Source organism: Mytilus trossulus, chromosome 11, assembly GCF_036588685.1.
Source record: "Mytilus trossulus isolate FHL-02 chromosome 11, PNRI_Mtr1.1.1.hap1, whole genome shotgun sequence".
NCBI classification, from domain to species: domain Eukaryota; kingdom Metazoa; phylum Mollusca; class Bivalvia; order Mytilida; family Mytilidae; genus Mytilus; species Mytilus trossulus.
The window spans coordinates 6,238,778-6,256,569 of record NC_086383.1 but is presented as its reverse complement, the minus strand read 5'-3'; the positions used below and the strand labels follow the sequence as shown (position 1 = coordinate 6,256,569).

The following is a 17,792-nucleotide window of genomic DNA, read 5'->3' as shown; positions in this document are numbered from 1 at the left end:
TATGAAAGTGGTAATGTTCTTAATCTACACATGTATATATATTCCGTATGCAAGCGATGTTGGAATGTTGCTACGTTGAAAACGAAAAAAATAACAATTTGGAAGCTGAAATCATCATACTCTTCTGTCGCAAAGTTTTGTTTTCAACCGACCCTCATCATTTTTATTTCTTTTAGATGCAAATCCAGATAAGAGGTAGATTGGGGTGCTCCGGTGTCCTATAGCCATTCTTCCCCTATGCCAAATTTTCAGGGAGGAAAAACTGGATCGATCCAATTCACCCCCTTGGAAAAATTGGCATGATCCAACTTTTCCCCCTCAGCGTTATTGGGGGAAAACCAGGATCAGGCCAAATGTTCCCCCTTATAGCACGAGAAGCTAATGTTTCCCCCTTGTAATATAACGTCGCCGACGTCAGTTCGAAATTTGTATCCAAAAAGAGAATAGCAACATTTTTTTTTATTTTTTTACGGTACCAAACCTTCATTGTATTAATACATGTGTTATATATACATGTTTATATTTTATTGTTGTCTGTTTGTCTGTTGATAAATAACCGATATTAATCAACAACATGATCGTAACTACATGCTCCTGGCTTCGGAATGGCACATAAAAAAGGCGGCACCTTTAAACATGTTCCTGGCTTCGGACTGGCACATAAGAAGGTGGCGCCTTTAAACATGTTCCTGGCTTCGGAATATGTAGACGGATAGATGAACACGTAGACACACTATAATAGGGTAGACATATAAACCGACTGGGTGACATGTATAGACATACTGGTGGGCACACACACAGACTGGTATAGTAAGCATATTGATGGATACGATACTAGTAACTAACTGGTAAACTTGTAGATAGACTACTGATTATGGAGACAGACTGGTGGACACATAGACAGACTAGTAGACACAAAGACGGACTGATGAATATGAAGTCACACTATTGAAAATACATACAGACTAGTATAGAAAAATAGACAGACCGATGAAAATGTTGACGGACTAGTGGACAAAGACAGACTTGTGGAAACTATATAGAATTTAGCCAGACTATTATAAAAGACTGGTGAAAACAAAGACAAACTAGTTAACACATAGACAGAATGATGAACATTTATAGACAAAATTGTGCTAATGTAAATTGGCAAAAACTATATGTGTCAGCGTAAAAATCTAATTCCAACTCTGTTGGGTTTAATTTTCAGACTTGTATAAATATAGTGAATTTTATACTATGGGGGGAAGATTGGCATGGGGGAAAAGTGACTATATGTATACGTATTGTCAAATTTCCGCGGGGGAAGAATGGCAATGATCCAAAATTTCCGTGGGGGAAAGATTGGCTCATGCCAGTTTTTCCCCCGGGGGAAGAACTGGCATGGGGGAAGAATGGCTATATAACACCGGCATATTCGCCGTGGACACAATTTCGCCGGCCGTTTTATGATTTTGAGGTGTAAAAACTTCAAAGGATGGTTGAAATGGAAGAAATATGCCGTTAAATTATGTTTTTATAAGAAATATGATTATTTTTGAAAATGAGACTATATTTCGGTACTTACGTCAAAGGACCGAAAAATGGACAATGATTTTCAGCCAATTTCCTGAATGACAAAAACGATTTCAAAGAAGCGTTTCTTAGTAATTCTTTGACTGATTGCCCTAAATTTCAGTTTTTTACAACTTTCAAATGTCTGCTATTCGTTTATAATGAAATTTATTTGATAACTATTGTTTAAAGCTACAGTTATTTGGTTTTAAATAGATATGTAAAAACGGGGAATATGTGTCCCCCATTGACAAAAAATTAGGAAATTTCAAACGCCCTTTAATCCAACTTTTCAGATGATTTTACTCAAAACAAACACCGGCGGTTTTCAAGCTAAGAATATTTTGCATTTGAAGTTATCTTCATATTGAGATATCAGTATACTTCAAAAACATAAAGACCTGAACATAAACTGAAGAAAACATGGAAAGATATGGCGAAAATGAGCACCACACTCTAGACTTAACTGTATCTGTAAAAGTGTTGTGTCCTTAATCTCAAGTTTGACTGATAGGATGGATATAACTATGAACTGACTTAATAGTCTAACTTTCCATCAACATCGACAGGAGGCATCAAACTATTCGTGAATCTTCTGCCCAACTTTTACCTCTATTCTTTATTGCAAAAAACTATACCCATATTCTCGTATCAAACGCAGTATATACCGTGAAACAAAATTGATATAATTACAGTACAATATATATGAGTTTGGGTTAGTGCAAATTGTTTTGAAGAGGAATAGAAAAAATAAGAAATAAACCTTAATATATTTTGAAATAAATCCAAAAGAATTGAAAATCATATTGCATTATCTTATGACAATAATTCGTTCAGATTTTGTAATCGTTATTAAGAACCGAGTTCGGGGACGTGACAATGCTTTTAGTCTCATCAATACCGGAAGTTGATAAATCGTACACCCGTGGCCAACGAAAATGTTGTCAGATTGTCTTCTCATTGTGTTTATATCAATTTGTACTGCTTTACTCGGCGAAGGTAACTTCCTAAATGTTTTATTTAATCTGTTATGACCTATATCCCTCCAGCTTTATTATCAAAGTTTCTCACAATGTGTAAAATTGTTTTCCCATCAGCTGTTTTGGAAGATGAAATTTTTATCAAGTTTGTTCATACATGTCATATACATGCATGTAACATGTATATTCGATGTGAGTAAAACGTTTAAAGATAAAAATCCTAAATAACTCTGAATGCTGGTGTGCCTGTTAGAGACAGAACTTACAGTTTAGTTACAGCCATACAGGTATAACTTCAAAAAGATTTGTCTAGTTTAGTAAAATGGGAAGAGGATTGGCAAATGAATTTTAATCCTGAGAAGTGTTATTTAATTCATATTTCTAAAAAAAGTAAACCTTCCACTTTTGATTATATATTACATAATCATATTTTAGAAGCAGTAAAAGACCGTAAATATTTAGGCGTAACTATAAGCCATGATCTTGATTGGGGAACGCATATTAACAATATTACTTGTAAGGCAAATAAAACCTTAGGTTTTCTTCGTAGGAACTTAAAAAACTGCACATGTAAGGTTAAAAACCTTACGTACACATCACTTGTCCGTCCGGTCGTCGAATACTCTTCCCCTGTCTGGGATCCGTACAAAAAACAACACATCACTCAGGTTGAGCAGGTACAGCGTAAGGCAGCCAGGTTTGTCTTCAATGATTATAAAGACAGATCACCTGGAGCAGTTTCAAAATTAATAAAATCATTGGAATGGGAAAATTTAGAATTAAGAAGGAAAAAGGCTAGATTAACTATGCTGTATAAAATAAATTGGGGGTTAGTAGAAGTTCCTGAGGACAACTTAACAATTTCTGATAGATGCACTAGGGGGAAACATAAATTTAGGCAAATATCCACAAATAAAGATTTCTATAAATTTTCATTTTATCCTCGCACTATTTCGGACTGGAACTCACTACCTGAAGCAATAGGTATGTCTGACACCCTGGAATCCTTCAAAAGTGGCATATCCACTCTAACACTTGAAGGATCCACAGCAACTTATTAAACTTTAAAGCCACTGTACATAATGTATATATGTTATTGATAACGATTTTTCTTTGTCATATTATTTTTAAATTAAGTCCATATGTACATAGCACACAAGTTCCGGGAAGTTTTACACTCCTACCTATGAGTCTACTCCTGTATTCGGAAGAAGAAGAAGAACTATGATTTCTTGCAAGGATATTTTTAATTTGCTGTGACACCTCGTTGTGTCGCGCCCAATACACTTTCACACCCTACACATTCGTACCTCGCATGTTCACACCAAAGGTCAGTTAGCACTCTTCATGTTTGCTCCCAATTTTAATTCAAATTCCAGTGGAATAATTGGAAAATCATGATTGTTGTTTTAAATTGCTTTGGTTTAAATGTATTTATAGCGTGGTATGAGTTAAACCAGGAACATATATATTAGATATACTGTTCCCAGGTTAAACATTGAAGATTTTAAATGAAAACACAAAAAATAATTGTTTTTAACAGCTTGGTCCCTTTGATCTAAAACAATGGAACAATAAAATATAGCAATACACCAATATTACCACAACATGAGAAAAGGAGTAGGTCCGGTAAGCACCGATTTTGGCCTCAAATTTCAGTTTCATCTGACAAAAGATTTTGACCACTTTTTAAACACTTAAGTGTCTATTTCATATGATTCAAATAATTTATGTGAAAGATTTTAACTTATTTAGTCATAAAAATCGATCCGATCCAAGCTCAAATATGAAATATCTACCAAATATGGACCATAATTTGGTATTCGGCCTTTGGTTTCTTTTTGTATCCTTTTTTATAAGTTCTAAAATTTTAACTTTTATTTTGTGGGTTGTGTTGGTGTTAGAATAGTATGAATGGAACAATTGAGTTTTTCAAGAAAAAAATAATACATTTTCATTCACCGTTTACGTGACATGAAACCAAACAGGAAACCAATCTTTAATTTCTTTATTTTGCACAATATAATTCAAAAGGCATAAATAAACACCATTACTAGTGTTACTTGCTTCATGTTAATATTTAAAATCTATTTTCAATGTTATATTAAAGTTTTTTTTAAACCTGACAGGAAACCATAAGAAACCGAAAGCATTTTTTTAGTTTTATTTTATTGCAAAATCTGCTTAAAATAATCTGAACAGTATACTTTTTCTTAAAATCCATTTTAAATGTAACAGTATTATAAAACTCCTAAATATGTGCTTGTTTTGAAAACAATTAGTGCAATTTATTCAGAATTTTTCATATTTTCTTCATCATGTTCATTGTTACAGGATACCATAATCGTTGTATCTTGATGTTTAAGCAAAAAAAATGTATTTATATCTGGTTTTGATATTCCAGTTATATACAATTTATTCCAAAGCATTGGCAATATACCATTCTTTATTAAAATACAGTAAAGAAAAAAACTTTTAACTTGGAATCAAAATCTTTAAAATAGGCACAATGTGATACTTGTGACCTGTACACCATCTACATGGTTTCCACATTTTAACCTACTTTAGTGGGCTAAAATCAATAAAGTACTTCCTTTCAAGTCATCCATGGTAAAAGTTTACTTCCCTTTGACAAGATTATTGCGTTTCTGATAAGTGTTTGCAGAACATGAATAAAAAATATTAATTAAAAACTGTGACAAAGATTCCAACTTTGTACATTCTAAGTGTAACAGTATATTAACATGTATTTGTTATTAAATTATATTTATTCACCTAAAATATCCAGTAATATTTACTGCTGAAGTTAAATCAATCCAACGAGCATTGGTACAATGATAAGAGACTTCTGTTTCGTGTGAAATGTAACGCATAACGACAACTTAATTTTCTTACTTAATTATTACGAAGATCAAAACAAGAATGTAAATCATCTCAGATTTACCTGTTTGAACATCTCGCGAGAGTTCATATTTGCATATTGTTTTTAAGAATTCTATTACAACAAAGCAGATTACATCATCTCAAAATTGCGTTACGAAATCGGACACAAAAATCACGCCACTGTTCTTACATCTGCTACATAAATACTTATAGTTCTCGGCATTTTCTTCTCACTATTCTTATTGGTCGATGTTCTTTGTTATTTGAAAGCAAAAGTTACGAATTTGCCGGTGACGATTATCTATAAATCAGTCAGCGTTATGCTCTTCGGAAGCAAAAAGTAATGCGAGAAACGACACAAAAATATGGTTGCAGAATCTTTGAAATTCGTATATTTTAATTTTTTTTCTAGGGAAGAGTAGCATACACTTGTATGTTGATAAAAATAATGGCATCTTTAGATGTAGTTGCAACTTTTCTTACAGTAATTCACATTTTATCACTTTTCTATAGTTATAGGAAAAGGAGCCCAATAGCAAATTATGGTCCATATGCGAAAAAATTTCACTTTTCAGATGATTTCTGTTAAAAATGAAAGTGGCCGCATCCGTGTTCATCTTAAATCTTTATATATGTTATGTAATATCATCAAATACAACTTCCACTTCAATATTTTGGATGATCACCAATGCGGCCAGATTCGTTTTACACGGAAACCGTCTAAAATTTAACTAAAATGCTGGAATTGTGAAGATTTCAGTAATTTAGCATGACTTATTGGTGCTAATACCCAATATATGTGCATTGAATTGTCAAAAACAGCCCATATTTATGTAGCAGAACCATTCTACTATCTGATAAATAACTATAAGTTTACATTTTAACAATTTTGTAAAACTGCTATATTTTGGGGCCGAAAAGGGGTCTTACTGGACCTACTCCTTTATTCAACACACAAAAAAATGTAGGCAGAATCTCACTTCATTTTGAAACAAGTCATTAAAACAAAGTAATAGCACTATAAACTAACCACATGATTAAGAGCTATTCAACACAAAATAAAACGTTGACAGAATCCCACTTTACTGAAATATGTAACACATTGGATGATTATTATTTATCAATGAATTTTTATTTTTTTTATTTTTTGAAGTCAAATGGAGATTGTCAATATCAACATTGGTGAAAACATAAGTTTTAAAAACTCCAATTCAGGTTACCATGGTTATCCAGCTTAATTATTATTATTATATTTTTTAGGACTAACATGGGTATTGGTATACAGAACAGAGAAGTACAAAAAACTAAAAGCAGAAGTAGAAAAACAGAGTAAAAAGTGTAAGAAAATATTGACAAGTCCAAAACATTGTGATAGTTGTTTGGATGTATGAATAAACATGATAAATAAGCATGCATAATGAGCATAATAAGTTGTTGTCTCTTTGACACATTCCCCATTTCCATTCTCAATTTTATTTCATTTTTAATTGAAAAAGATGGACATAAACACATAGAATTGCTGCACTGATACATGCAATCATTGTCTACTATTTTTAAGTTCTGTATCCTTGGACATTGGGGGACTTTAATATTTTATTCACACAAATAAACCTGAATAAAGTAGATTTTGTTGTAATATTTTGCTTTTATTGACAAGAATTTAAATGAGAGCGAGAGAGCTATTATCATAAAGAGGATAAACATGATAAAAGTTAATTATTTTCTTCCTGAGTTTTGAAAAAAATTGGTGTAGGAAAGTTATATAAGGGAGGAGGGGTGCAAAGAAAGGGCAGAGGAGCACAGTTCCCCTTACTTTTAATACACATGTAGCATGTGTAGTTTTTACACTGCTTGGCAAAATAATTTTATTTAAATTAGAATTCTTCTAAAAAATGTTTATTGAAATGGTAGATTGCAGGCTGAAAATGTGCAAAACAATAAAAACAATGAGCAAAGCCTATACCGCATAGTCAGCTATAAAAGGCCCAGATAAGACAATGTAAAACAATTTAAACGAGAAAACTAACGGCCTCATTTATATAAAAAAATTATACGAAAAACAAATATGTAACACAATCACAAACGACAACCACTGAATTACAGGCTCCTGACTTGGGACAGGCGCATACAAAAATAATGTGGCGGGGTTAAACATGTAAGCGGAATCCCAACCCTTTCCCCTAATCTGGGACAGTGGTATAACAGCTGTACAATATAACAATTTTAAAACTATAAAAATCAGTTGAAAAAGGCTTAACTCTGAGTCTCATCAGATGGACAAAAATACAAGTGGAAGTGGCATAATGAGTTTATTATGTATTTAAGTAGAAAAGTATTTTATGTATTTTAGTGGAAAAGAAGAAAGAAAGTGGAGAATCATCAGACAGAAATCAGAAGAAAAAGATTGGTAGGTCGTGTAGGTCAGATAAACTGCAATGATATAGTATTAACAATGATTAATGAACATTTTCCAATTTCATCTTTTTTATTGCAAGTGCAATATATTTTATATAACAGGCTACTGTTGAATTGATATACAAAATTTGTAATGCGAGATTAAATTATTGCAATTTTAACCCTGTCTCATTTTTCACATTAATAAAAACATCTGAAAATTTTCCGAGTTAACAGTATATTTACCAAGTTTTATGTGAGTACAATTTTTTTATGTATAGCAAAATGTTTCTTTTTTTTAACAATGTTTAACATGGTATTGGCTAGACAAGAAATTAAATGAGAGAGAGAGAGGGCTATGATTAGAAACATGATGAAAGTAAATTATTTTCTTCCTGAGTTATGTAAAAAATGTTATGTAGGAAAGTTTTACAAGGGAGGAGGGTTACATAGATAGTGCAGAGGGGAGCAGTTCCCCTTGTTTTTCAAATACAATTGTATTAATGGACTTTTGGATACCTGTTTTGTGTCTTCCATCTCTCATAAAAAAAAGTTATAATTTTTGTCACAGATGTCATTGGATTAGATCAAACAATCAAAATTTATCATTTGCATGTTAACAAGGGAGATCATTAAACAATCAAATTTGATAAATTTGTATTTGGACAAGGGAGATAATCAGCTATTGTATGAGATCAAATAATCAGAATTTATAATCAAACTAAACATTTTTTTCAGAGAGACAAGAAGAGAAATTGAAGAATAACAACAGGGATCTATCTTTTGTAAGTTTTTAATTATACTGATAATGCAATTATATTTACAGAGCATTTATTTTTTGCTATCAAATTAAAAGTTTATGTTTTGTTTTAAACCAAAGTCTTTTATAAATTGTAATTAATTCAAAGTGCAATAGATGTCAGGTTGCAGAGGGTTATTTATGCTTCTAGAATAGAGAATCCTGTTGAAAAAAAATACTGGAACTTGAAATATTTATAAAAGTAAAGAGATGTGGTATGATTGCTAATGGAGACTAATTAACTGAAAATTTAGCAGCCTATTCCCGGTGAATGCTTTGGTGCTTCTATGATGAGTGACTAGACACCCTTTTTTATTAGCTAAATCAGAAATTAAATATTTATAAATGATCAAAAATAGATTAGAAAACAATTATGGAATTCTACTTTAATATGTCAGATATACTTAGAAATCTCATGTAAAATCTCCACCCATAGTTCTGTGATGTGAGTTATTAGTAATTTGATATATGTCCATAGTGAGACAAACTGAACATAGATTGACAAGTTTTCTAAATATTGCACAACACTGCTCTGTGTTCAAGAGCTCAGACAAACTGAACATAGATTGACAAGTTTTCTTAATATTGCACAACACTGCACTGTGTTCAAGAGCTCAGACAAACTGAACATAGATTGACAAATGTTCTTAATATTGCACAGCACTGCACTGTGTTCAAGAGCTCAGACAAACTGAACATGGATTGAGAAGTTTTCTTAATATTGCACAACACTGCACTGTGTTCAAGAGCTCAGACAAACTGAACATGGATTGACAAGTTTTTTTTAATATTGCACAACACTGCACTGTGATCAAGAGCTCAGACAAACTGAACATGGATTGAGAAGTTTTCTTAATATTGCACAACACTGCACTGTGTTCAAGAGCTCAGACAAACTGAACATAGATTGACAAGTTTTCTTAATATTGCACAACACTGCACTGTGTTCAAGAGCTCAGACAAACTGAACATGGATTGACAAGTTTTCTTAATATTGCACAACACTGCATTGTGTTCAAGAGATCATACACTTTTATATTCATGATTTCATAAGAATTGAAATGAAGTGACTTGCTTTACAAAATAAAGTAACAGTCAGCAGGGTTAGCCACTACTTTTATGCCCCAGTCTAATAAAGATTGAATTGTACTAGTGAAAATATTAAAAATTTTACATAGTTCTATAGGGACAAGTTTTGATATTTAGTTTTCAGAATAGTAGATAAACAAAATTTCTGAACAGACTGGAGTAACATAATAAGAAAACTTTCTACAAATGATTATTTTATATATTTTTAGGTTAAAATGAAATCTATGTTTGCAATAGGTTTTGCATTCACAGCTCTTCTAAGCATGTTTAACTCTATGTAAGTATTTTTAGAAAACATTTCAAAAGTTATGATATCTTATATGTAAAGATTTGTTCATGAATTTAAATTATATAAGAACAAGTTTGCAATCTCAAAGAGTGGCAAAAGATACCAAAGGACTGTTTGTAATAAAAAAAAAAATCCTCGACTGAAAAAAAGAATTTTTCAATAATTGCATTGCATGTATGTTTCATTATAATAGTTATTTTGATTGGCTAACAGCAATCTCACGTCCCCCTGAAATTGACATTCATTACGTAATGAACTGTTACACTATGAAGACACCAGGTCCAACAATAAAGTGCACAGGTAAATTAAAGAAAACCTTGATAATATTGATAGAAATTGTGTTTTCATGTTTCTAGCTAAAAAAATGTAATTAAAAGTATTGAATGCTTCTTTTTGTAATTTCATAGGGTTGTAAAAGGGTTGACCATGCACACATTTTTAGAAGCAAAATGTACTTCGGTCAAAGCTTTTACACCCCAATGAAATAACAAAAAGAAGCATTCAATTCTTAAATGTAGTTGATGATTAATAATATTCTGTGATCATCATTGTTTCAGATTTGATGGAAGAGTTGTAGCCAAGCTGCCATTTACACCAATTTCATTACTGCAGGGTATATCACATCGGAACTTGGGTGGAGATGATTACACACATTGCTCATTTATTTTCCTCTATATACTCTGTACAATGTCTATAAGACAGGTAAGCTATTTATAGTTAGCAATCAAGACATGACTCATAGATTGGTGCACTAGCCATTACACAACACATATTCAACCTACACTCAAGAGTCTATAAGGGTACCAAATTTTGAAAGAATATGGGTCTAATTTGAATACCCAGAACAGAATCTCTCTTTAGGGCTTTTCTAAGAGAAGTGACATTCATGCTAGTATCAAATAAACAATAAATATACTAGGTATGTCCTGTAACATGGGATATCAGTATATCTAAATTAATCAAAGTTATGTGTTATTTGAATAGTGGTTTTAAATGTCAATGAACATTAATTAAAAAAAGGACCAAAAACAAACAATATAATGAATATTATTTGAATAGTAAAATAAAAAACTAGGAACATGTAAAGCATTATGTTTTTTCACTTTTGTAAAAAAAAATTAAAAAAAATATTGCACTCTTTGAACCTCATTGAAACAACCCCTGTGAGATGATAATGAATAATTCATGAATATGCATGAACATTTCATGAACTGTTCATGAACAGATTTCATGAACAGTTCATCATATCTTCATGAACATTTGATGAGCAATTCATGAACTGAAAATCGACAGTAATGTTCATGAACTTTAATGTTCATGAACAATTCATGAACAAGAAAGGGTTCATGATCATTGTTGTTCATGAACATTTAAATGTTCATGAATCTTTCTTGTTCATGAATTGTTCATGAACATTAAAGTTCATGAACATTACTGTCGATTTTCAGTTCATGAATTGCTCATCAAATGTTCATGAAGATATGATGAACTGTTCATGAAATCTGTTCATGAACAGTTCATGAAATGTTCATGCATATTCATGAATTATTCATTATCATCTCACAGGGGTTTTACTGTCAAGGAGAGGATTCTGGGGGGGATTGGAACCCACCCTTTTTTAGCAAGATCAATGCATATGAAAGGGTTTATAGTACATAGTTTGAACCCCACACCTTTTTAAAATGGCTGGATCTGCACCTGTACCCACCCAATATTAAAACTAAAGTAACTATGCGTCAGATATAATAATATAAAAGGATACATGTAAAGTTTCTGCTTCTTTCTGTAATATTTTGTTGTCTCTGTTCTTCCAAGTAGAATCGCTGAATAAATGTAACTTAAATCTCCACGGAATCTGTTTTACTATCAAAACTGGCAGCTCCATTTTGATATTTAATCATTCAATCCCCTAAAAGTATAAAAAAAATCCACAAAGAATCAATTGTTCTAGATGTTTTAAAGCAATAAAATTCAATTGAAATGTTGTTGCCTGTTTATACACTACATCTGAAGCTGTTAATGAATCAAATTCATTTCAAAACCCTCCCCCTTTTTATCCCCTGAAGATTATAAAAACTGGCTACTTATTATTTTCACAAAAGAACAATTCAAACAATTCAAAAACTATAAATTTTAGGTAACTACCAATAATCATATGTGGAAACAATTATTCCTTTTGTTTATATAATTAAAAATAAATTTTCAAATATGCTTTCAGACTTTCTGATGTTGCTTTGCTCAAAGAAACCATAAAAAAATTATATTTCCTCAACAAATTATATTTTATAATAATATACACATGTCTGTCATGTTAAATTAAATTTGTAATGCACTTATCTGAAATCTTTCTGACTGGAAATGTCTTTCCGTGTTTCCATCAGCGTAATCTCCATTTTGGTGACGTATTACCCAAGAGTGCACTTACGCTGACGTTGAGACTGTGACAATCTCGCCCCAGATAATATCGGCCAGAAGTTGATCTGTGCTGTAACGGAAGTATGAAAATAAATCAAGGGTGTCGCAAACAAATATTTATTAATATGCAGTTTTATTAAGTATAATAAAAAAAAAATCTTTAGTTTAAACGGCACATGGTGCATGTGAATAAACAAGTGGACTCACTTGGAAGGTATTTTTAGGGCCGAACTGTTCAGTACGATTAAAACCACGAGGTCAAGGTTTGTTTACATTGTACATACGTTGAGAAACGTCTGTCGTTGGGCCTATCATTGATCTGATATTTTCTAAGTTATTTATATGCCGGACGACAATTAATAGAAAGGCACATATGTGAACTTGGAGAAAATCAGAATTTACATCTTTAGCAGTTTAGGGAAAGGAAGAGTAAAAAAAACCTTCTTGCAGCAAACCAGTAACAGCAGTGACAGTCCCACACGCAGTGTTACCAGTTACTAAATCATCTATTATTCATAACACATGCATATGATTGATGAACATTTCAAGAATTTCAATGATCAGCTCGTGATTCATCAAAACTTCATGAACATTCATAAAATACTTTTAATGAACATTTCATGAATTTTTATGAGCAGCTACTGATTCATCAAAACTTCATGAACATTCATAAAATACTTTTAATGAACATTTCATGAATTTTTATGAGCAGCTAGTGATTCATCAAAACTTCATGAACATTCATAAAATACTTTTAATGAACATTTCATGAATTTTTATGAACATCTAGTGATTCATCAAAACTTCATGAACATTCATAAATACTTTTAATGAACATTTCATGAATTTTTATGAGCAGCTAGTGATTCATCAAAACTTCATGAACATTCATAAAATACTTTTAATGAACAGTTCATGAATTAAATTCATGAACCTTCATTTATGAATTATTTATGAATTTTCATGTACCATTCATGAACATTCATGAACCATTCATGATAGTTCATGAAGTCATGAATTTCTTCTCGCCGGGGAATGCAAAAGTCAATAATACTTTTAATCTTTAATACTGTGAAAATACTTTTATTTGTGGGGTACCAATTTTCGTGGATGACTCTATCCACGAATTTAAGTGTCCAATGAAATAAAACAACCATTGTCCAAATCAAGACATGGAAAGATCCCCATCGGTAGGTTTGACTACTGATATGATCTAGAAATTATATTGAATAACGCCAAATTTGAGAATACTTTAATAGCTGTCACAGAACTACAACCGCATACAGGATTATACTCATTTAATCTAAATAATAACCTAAACTGTACAACTTTTGATCTTTTAATTCTTAATTCTCATAAAAAATATATTTGATCGATTGAAATCAGATTTCCGGTATTGATAAGCTAGTATGATAAAGTTTTCATTTTATGTCCTCAAAAATGTTCGTACATATGGGAAATAACAATTCCATTTCATGCTGGGCTTGATTTTGATAAGAATTATTTGAGAATTCAAGATACGTTTATAGCATTTGTTTATTTTACTGTTTTCTTTAAGTGACATGTTTATGGCCCTAATTAACACCTTTGATGATCTTTAATCTGTTGATCACTTTATCATGGATTAATTAATGTTATCACTAAGATTTACAAGAGTCAATGTTTACTTTGCAATTTCCTTCAATCCAGACTATTTGTAGCCTTTGTTTCTACTGGCTTTAATTTTTTTTTTTTTTTTTTAAGAAAACTATAAACCACGAATTTAAAAACCCATGAACATGTAAATATTCCTAAATCCACGAAAATTTATACCCACGAATTAAAGTACTTTCACAGTATTCGTTTGGTAATTCACATCTGACTCTGTGAAGTTTTTAGCTGATTTTTAATGATTGACTATTAACAAACAAGGAATCATATTAAACATGTTTAATATCCAATCACAAGCAATTACTGTGAATTCATTTATTTTCATGGGTATCAAGGAAAACTTGAATGTTCATAGACACTTGATTTCATGGTTTTGCTTAGGTATACATACATGTCTATAGGAAATTTGTCATTCATCGAACATTTTATTTCTTGGTTCACCAGTGTAATCATGAAATCAATGAAAATTTGTATCCATGGAATAATAATGATTCCACAGCATCTTTTTAATTCAGATAATACTTATAGTTTTCTTATTATTTGTTTTAGAATATACAGAAAATTCTTGGTTTATCACCCTCTCGTGCAGCAAGCAAGCAAGGCGGAGGTCTGTTCTCGCCACCAACTCAACTGACAAAGTGATCTAGGAAGATTTATAAGACTGTTGAATATAATGACATATGAACTTTACATAGCTAGTTTAAACTTTACTGTTGAAGATCCATCTGACTTATTGCTAATTTATCAACATGTAAATGACCCTATGTCTTGGGCAGTTTTAATAGATGTACATAAATCAATTTTATTATTTTTCATATTCAGTGCATATTTGAAATGTAAATATATGACAGTTAGAAATAGCCATTCAGGATTGTTTGAAAACTAATCATTATGAAAATAAACAAGACACCTTTCCAACAAGTCATTCGTATTGAACCCATGGTCAGCAAACAGAAACTGTACATAATATATGATGAAATAAATTTTAATGTGTATTTGTCTGTACTTGAAATTTGTTTCTTTGTTAGAGGAATGTAAACACTAGCTGGATTTGAATAGCGGTTTTGTAATCAACACAAAAAATGAATAAATGCAGACATTTACTCAAATGTGAATACAGCTACCATTTTCCCTTAGTTTTCTTTAGATTGATCTCAGAAGAAGTACATAGACTGAGACTTTTTCAATATTGAAATTATTGGAAAAAATTGCAATAGATAAGTTTCACAATAAACTAAAATCCAAATTTAAAATTTGAAGTACGCATCATTTCTCGAAATTTCAAACATTTTTTTCCTCACTATTGACAATCGTTGAACAATCACAATGTTACATGCATGCAAAATAATATACATAGAGGTCAATTTATTTGGAAGAGTCGTATAAATGAAAAAGAAAAGGATACTGGGTATTTATCCATGAGGCAAAATCAGTACAACAACAATACACACAAAAGCAAAGGAATATCACTTTATTGCTGTTCTTCATCTGAAAGTCACAGGGAGGCCTTGAACACAGAGCAAAAATCTCACCTCACTGCAAGTTTAAAAGGACCCCTAGCACCTTCAAGGTTTGTTTCGCTTTTGTGCTGCTCAATATATTTGGTGATTTCTTTTAAAAGAGGGACGAAAGATACCAGAAGAACAGTCAAACTCATAAATCAAAAAGAAACTGACAATGCCATGGCTAAAAATATTAAAAAACAAACGGACAAATAATAGTTCACAAGTAACAGCATAGAAAAATAAAGACTGAACAACACGAACTCCACCAAAAACTTGGGTGATCTCTAGTGCATCAGAAGTGTTAGCAGATCCTGCTCCAAATGTGGCACCCTTCAGGTTGCTCATGTTTTAGTTTTTGTTGAGCCTGCAACTTTTGTTGCAGAAAGCTCGACATAAGGATGTTATCCAGCTGTGGCAGTGGGGGTGGCGTTGGCTAACTTATTAAAAGCTTTATGTTTTAGAAGGTAGAAAACCTGGATGCTTCATACTTTGTATATAGATGCCTCAGGTTACGAACTTTCAGTCAGTCACATGTCCAATGTCCTTGACCTCATTTCCATGGTTCAATGACAACTTGAAAAAAAAGTTTAAAGTTTTTTTGTAATTCTAAATTCCCTATTATTATAAGTAATTTGATAACTTTATTTGGTATATGCGTACCTTGCAAGCTCCTCATGCCTGTCACACAGTTTTCACTTGACCTCGACCTCATTTCATGGATCAGTGAACAAGGTTAAGTTTTGGTGGTCAAGTCCATATCTCAGATACTATAAGCAATAGGTCTAGTTTATTCGGTGTATGGGAGGACTGTAAGGTGTACATGTTCAACTGGCAGGTCTTGTCTGACCTTGACCTCATTTTCATGGTTCAATGGTTATAGTCAACTTTTTGTTTTTTGCCCTGTTTTTCTTATACTGTATGCAATAGGTTTACTATATTTAGTGTATGGAATGATTGTGAGGTGAACAAGTCCAGCTGGCAGATATCATCTGACCTTGACCTTATTTTCATGGTTCAGTGGCCAAAAATTAAGTTTTTGAGTTTTAGTCATTTCCTTATACTATATGGAATAGGTCAACTATATTTGGTATTTTTATTTGACCTTGACTTAATTTTCATGGTTCATTGTTCATTGTTAAGTTTTTGTGTTTTGGTCTGTTTTTCTTATTCTATAAGCAATAGGTCAACTATATTTGTTATATGGAAGAATTGTTAGCTGTACATGCCTGTTTGGCATGGTTGATCGGACTTAGACCTCATTTTAATGGTTCATTGGCCAATGTTTAGTTTTCTTGGTTAATGCTTCGTTTATGTGACAGTTGTCATAAACCTTTATATTTAGGACTATCAACATAATATCAATGATAAGTAGGCGAGACATTTCAGCGTGTGCACTCTTGTTATACAATGAGAAAAGTAAAATCACAAAAATACTGAACTCAGAGGAAAATCAATTTGGAAAGTCCATAATCACATGGCAAAATCAAAAAACAAAACGCATCAAAAACGAATGGACAAGAACTGTCATATTCCTGACTTGGTACAGGCATTTTCAAATGTAGAAAATGGTGGATTAAACCTGGTTCTATAGCGCTAACCCTCTCACTTTAATAACAGTCTCATCAAATTCCGTTACATTTACATGATGCGTTAAATAAACAGTCACAATCAATAAAATAGTCAAAATATGGGAACATCAGTCATCATCGTATAACAATTTAACAGGACACAACAACATCTACTATCTACGAACACATGGATTGATTTGAGTGTCTGACGTCAGAAAAATTATATACGTCACATAAATTTGTCGTTCAATGTGCATACAATAGTTATCCAAAGTACCTGGATTATAAACAATTTTAAATTTTACATAGGCAATGAGCGCAGACAGGGTTAAAAAATCAAAAGTATGTAAGAATAAATTACAGAAATCAAACTAGTCCAAAAGTTATACATAGAATTTATGAGAATCCAAAACTTTTGAAAGGAACAATTTAACAGTACACAAAAACCTATCCACGAACACATGGATCAACTTGAGTGTTTGACGTCAGAAAAATTATATACGTCACATAAATTTGTCGTTCAATGTGCATACAAACAATTTTAAAATTTACATAGGCAATGTACGCATACAGGGTTAAAAAATCAAAAGTATGTAAGAATAAATTACAGAAATAGACCGAGATTCAAACTAGTCTAAAAATTATACATAGAATATATGAGAATCC

General features: G+C 31.8%; 1 protein-coding gene across 1 annotated transcript; it reads left to right on the top strand.

Moving 5' to 3' along the window:
- Positions 1-2,436: 2,436 nt before the first annotated feature.
- LOC134690676 (calcium load-activated calcium channel-like) lies at positions 2,437-15,058 on the top strand. The gene is made up of 7 exons (XM_063550671.1): positions 2,437-2,553; positions 6,678-6,755; positions 7,768-7,824; positions 8,550-8,596; positions 9,909-9,976; positions 10,546-10,690; positions 14,603-15,058. Exons 1-7 carry the CDS (start codon positions 2,493-2,495, stop codon positions 14,693-14,695), a joined length of 549 nt encoding a protein of 182 aa, XP_063406741.1. The 5' UTR covers positions 2,437-2,492; the 3' UTR covers positions 14,696-15,058.
- The last annotated feature ends 2,734 nt before the right edge of the window (positions 15,059-17,792 follow it).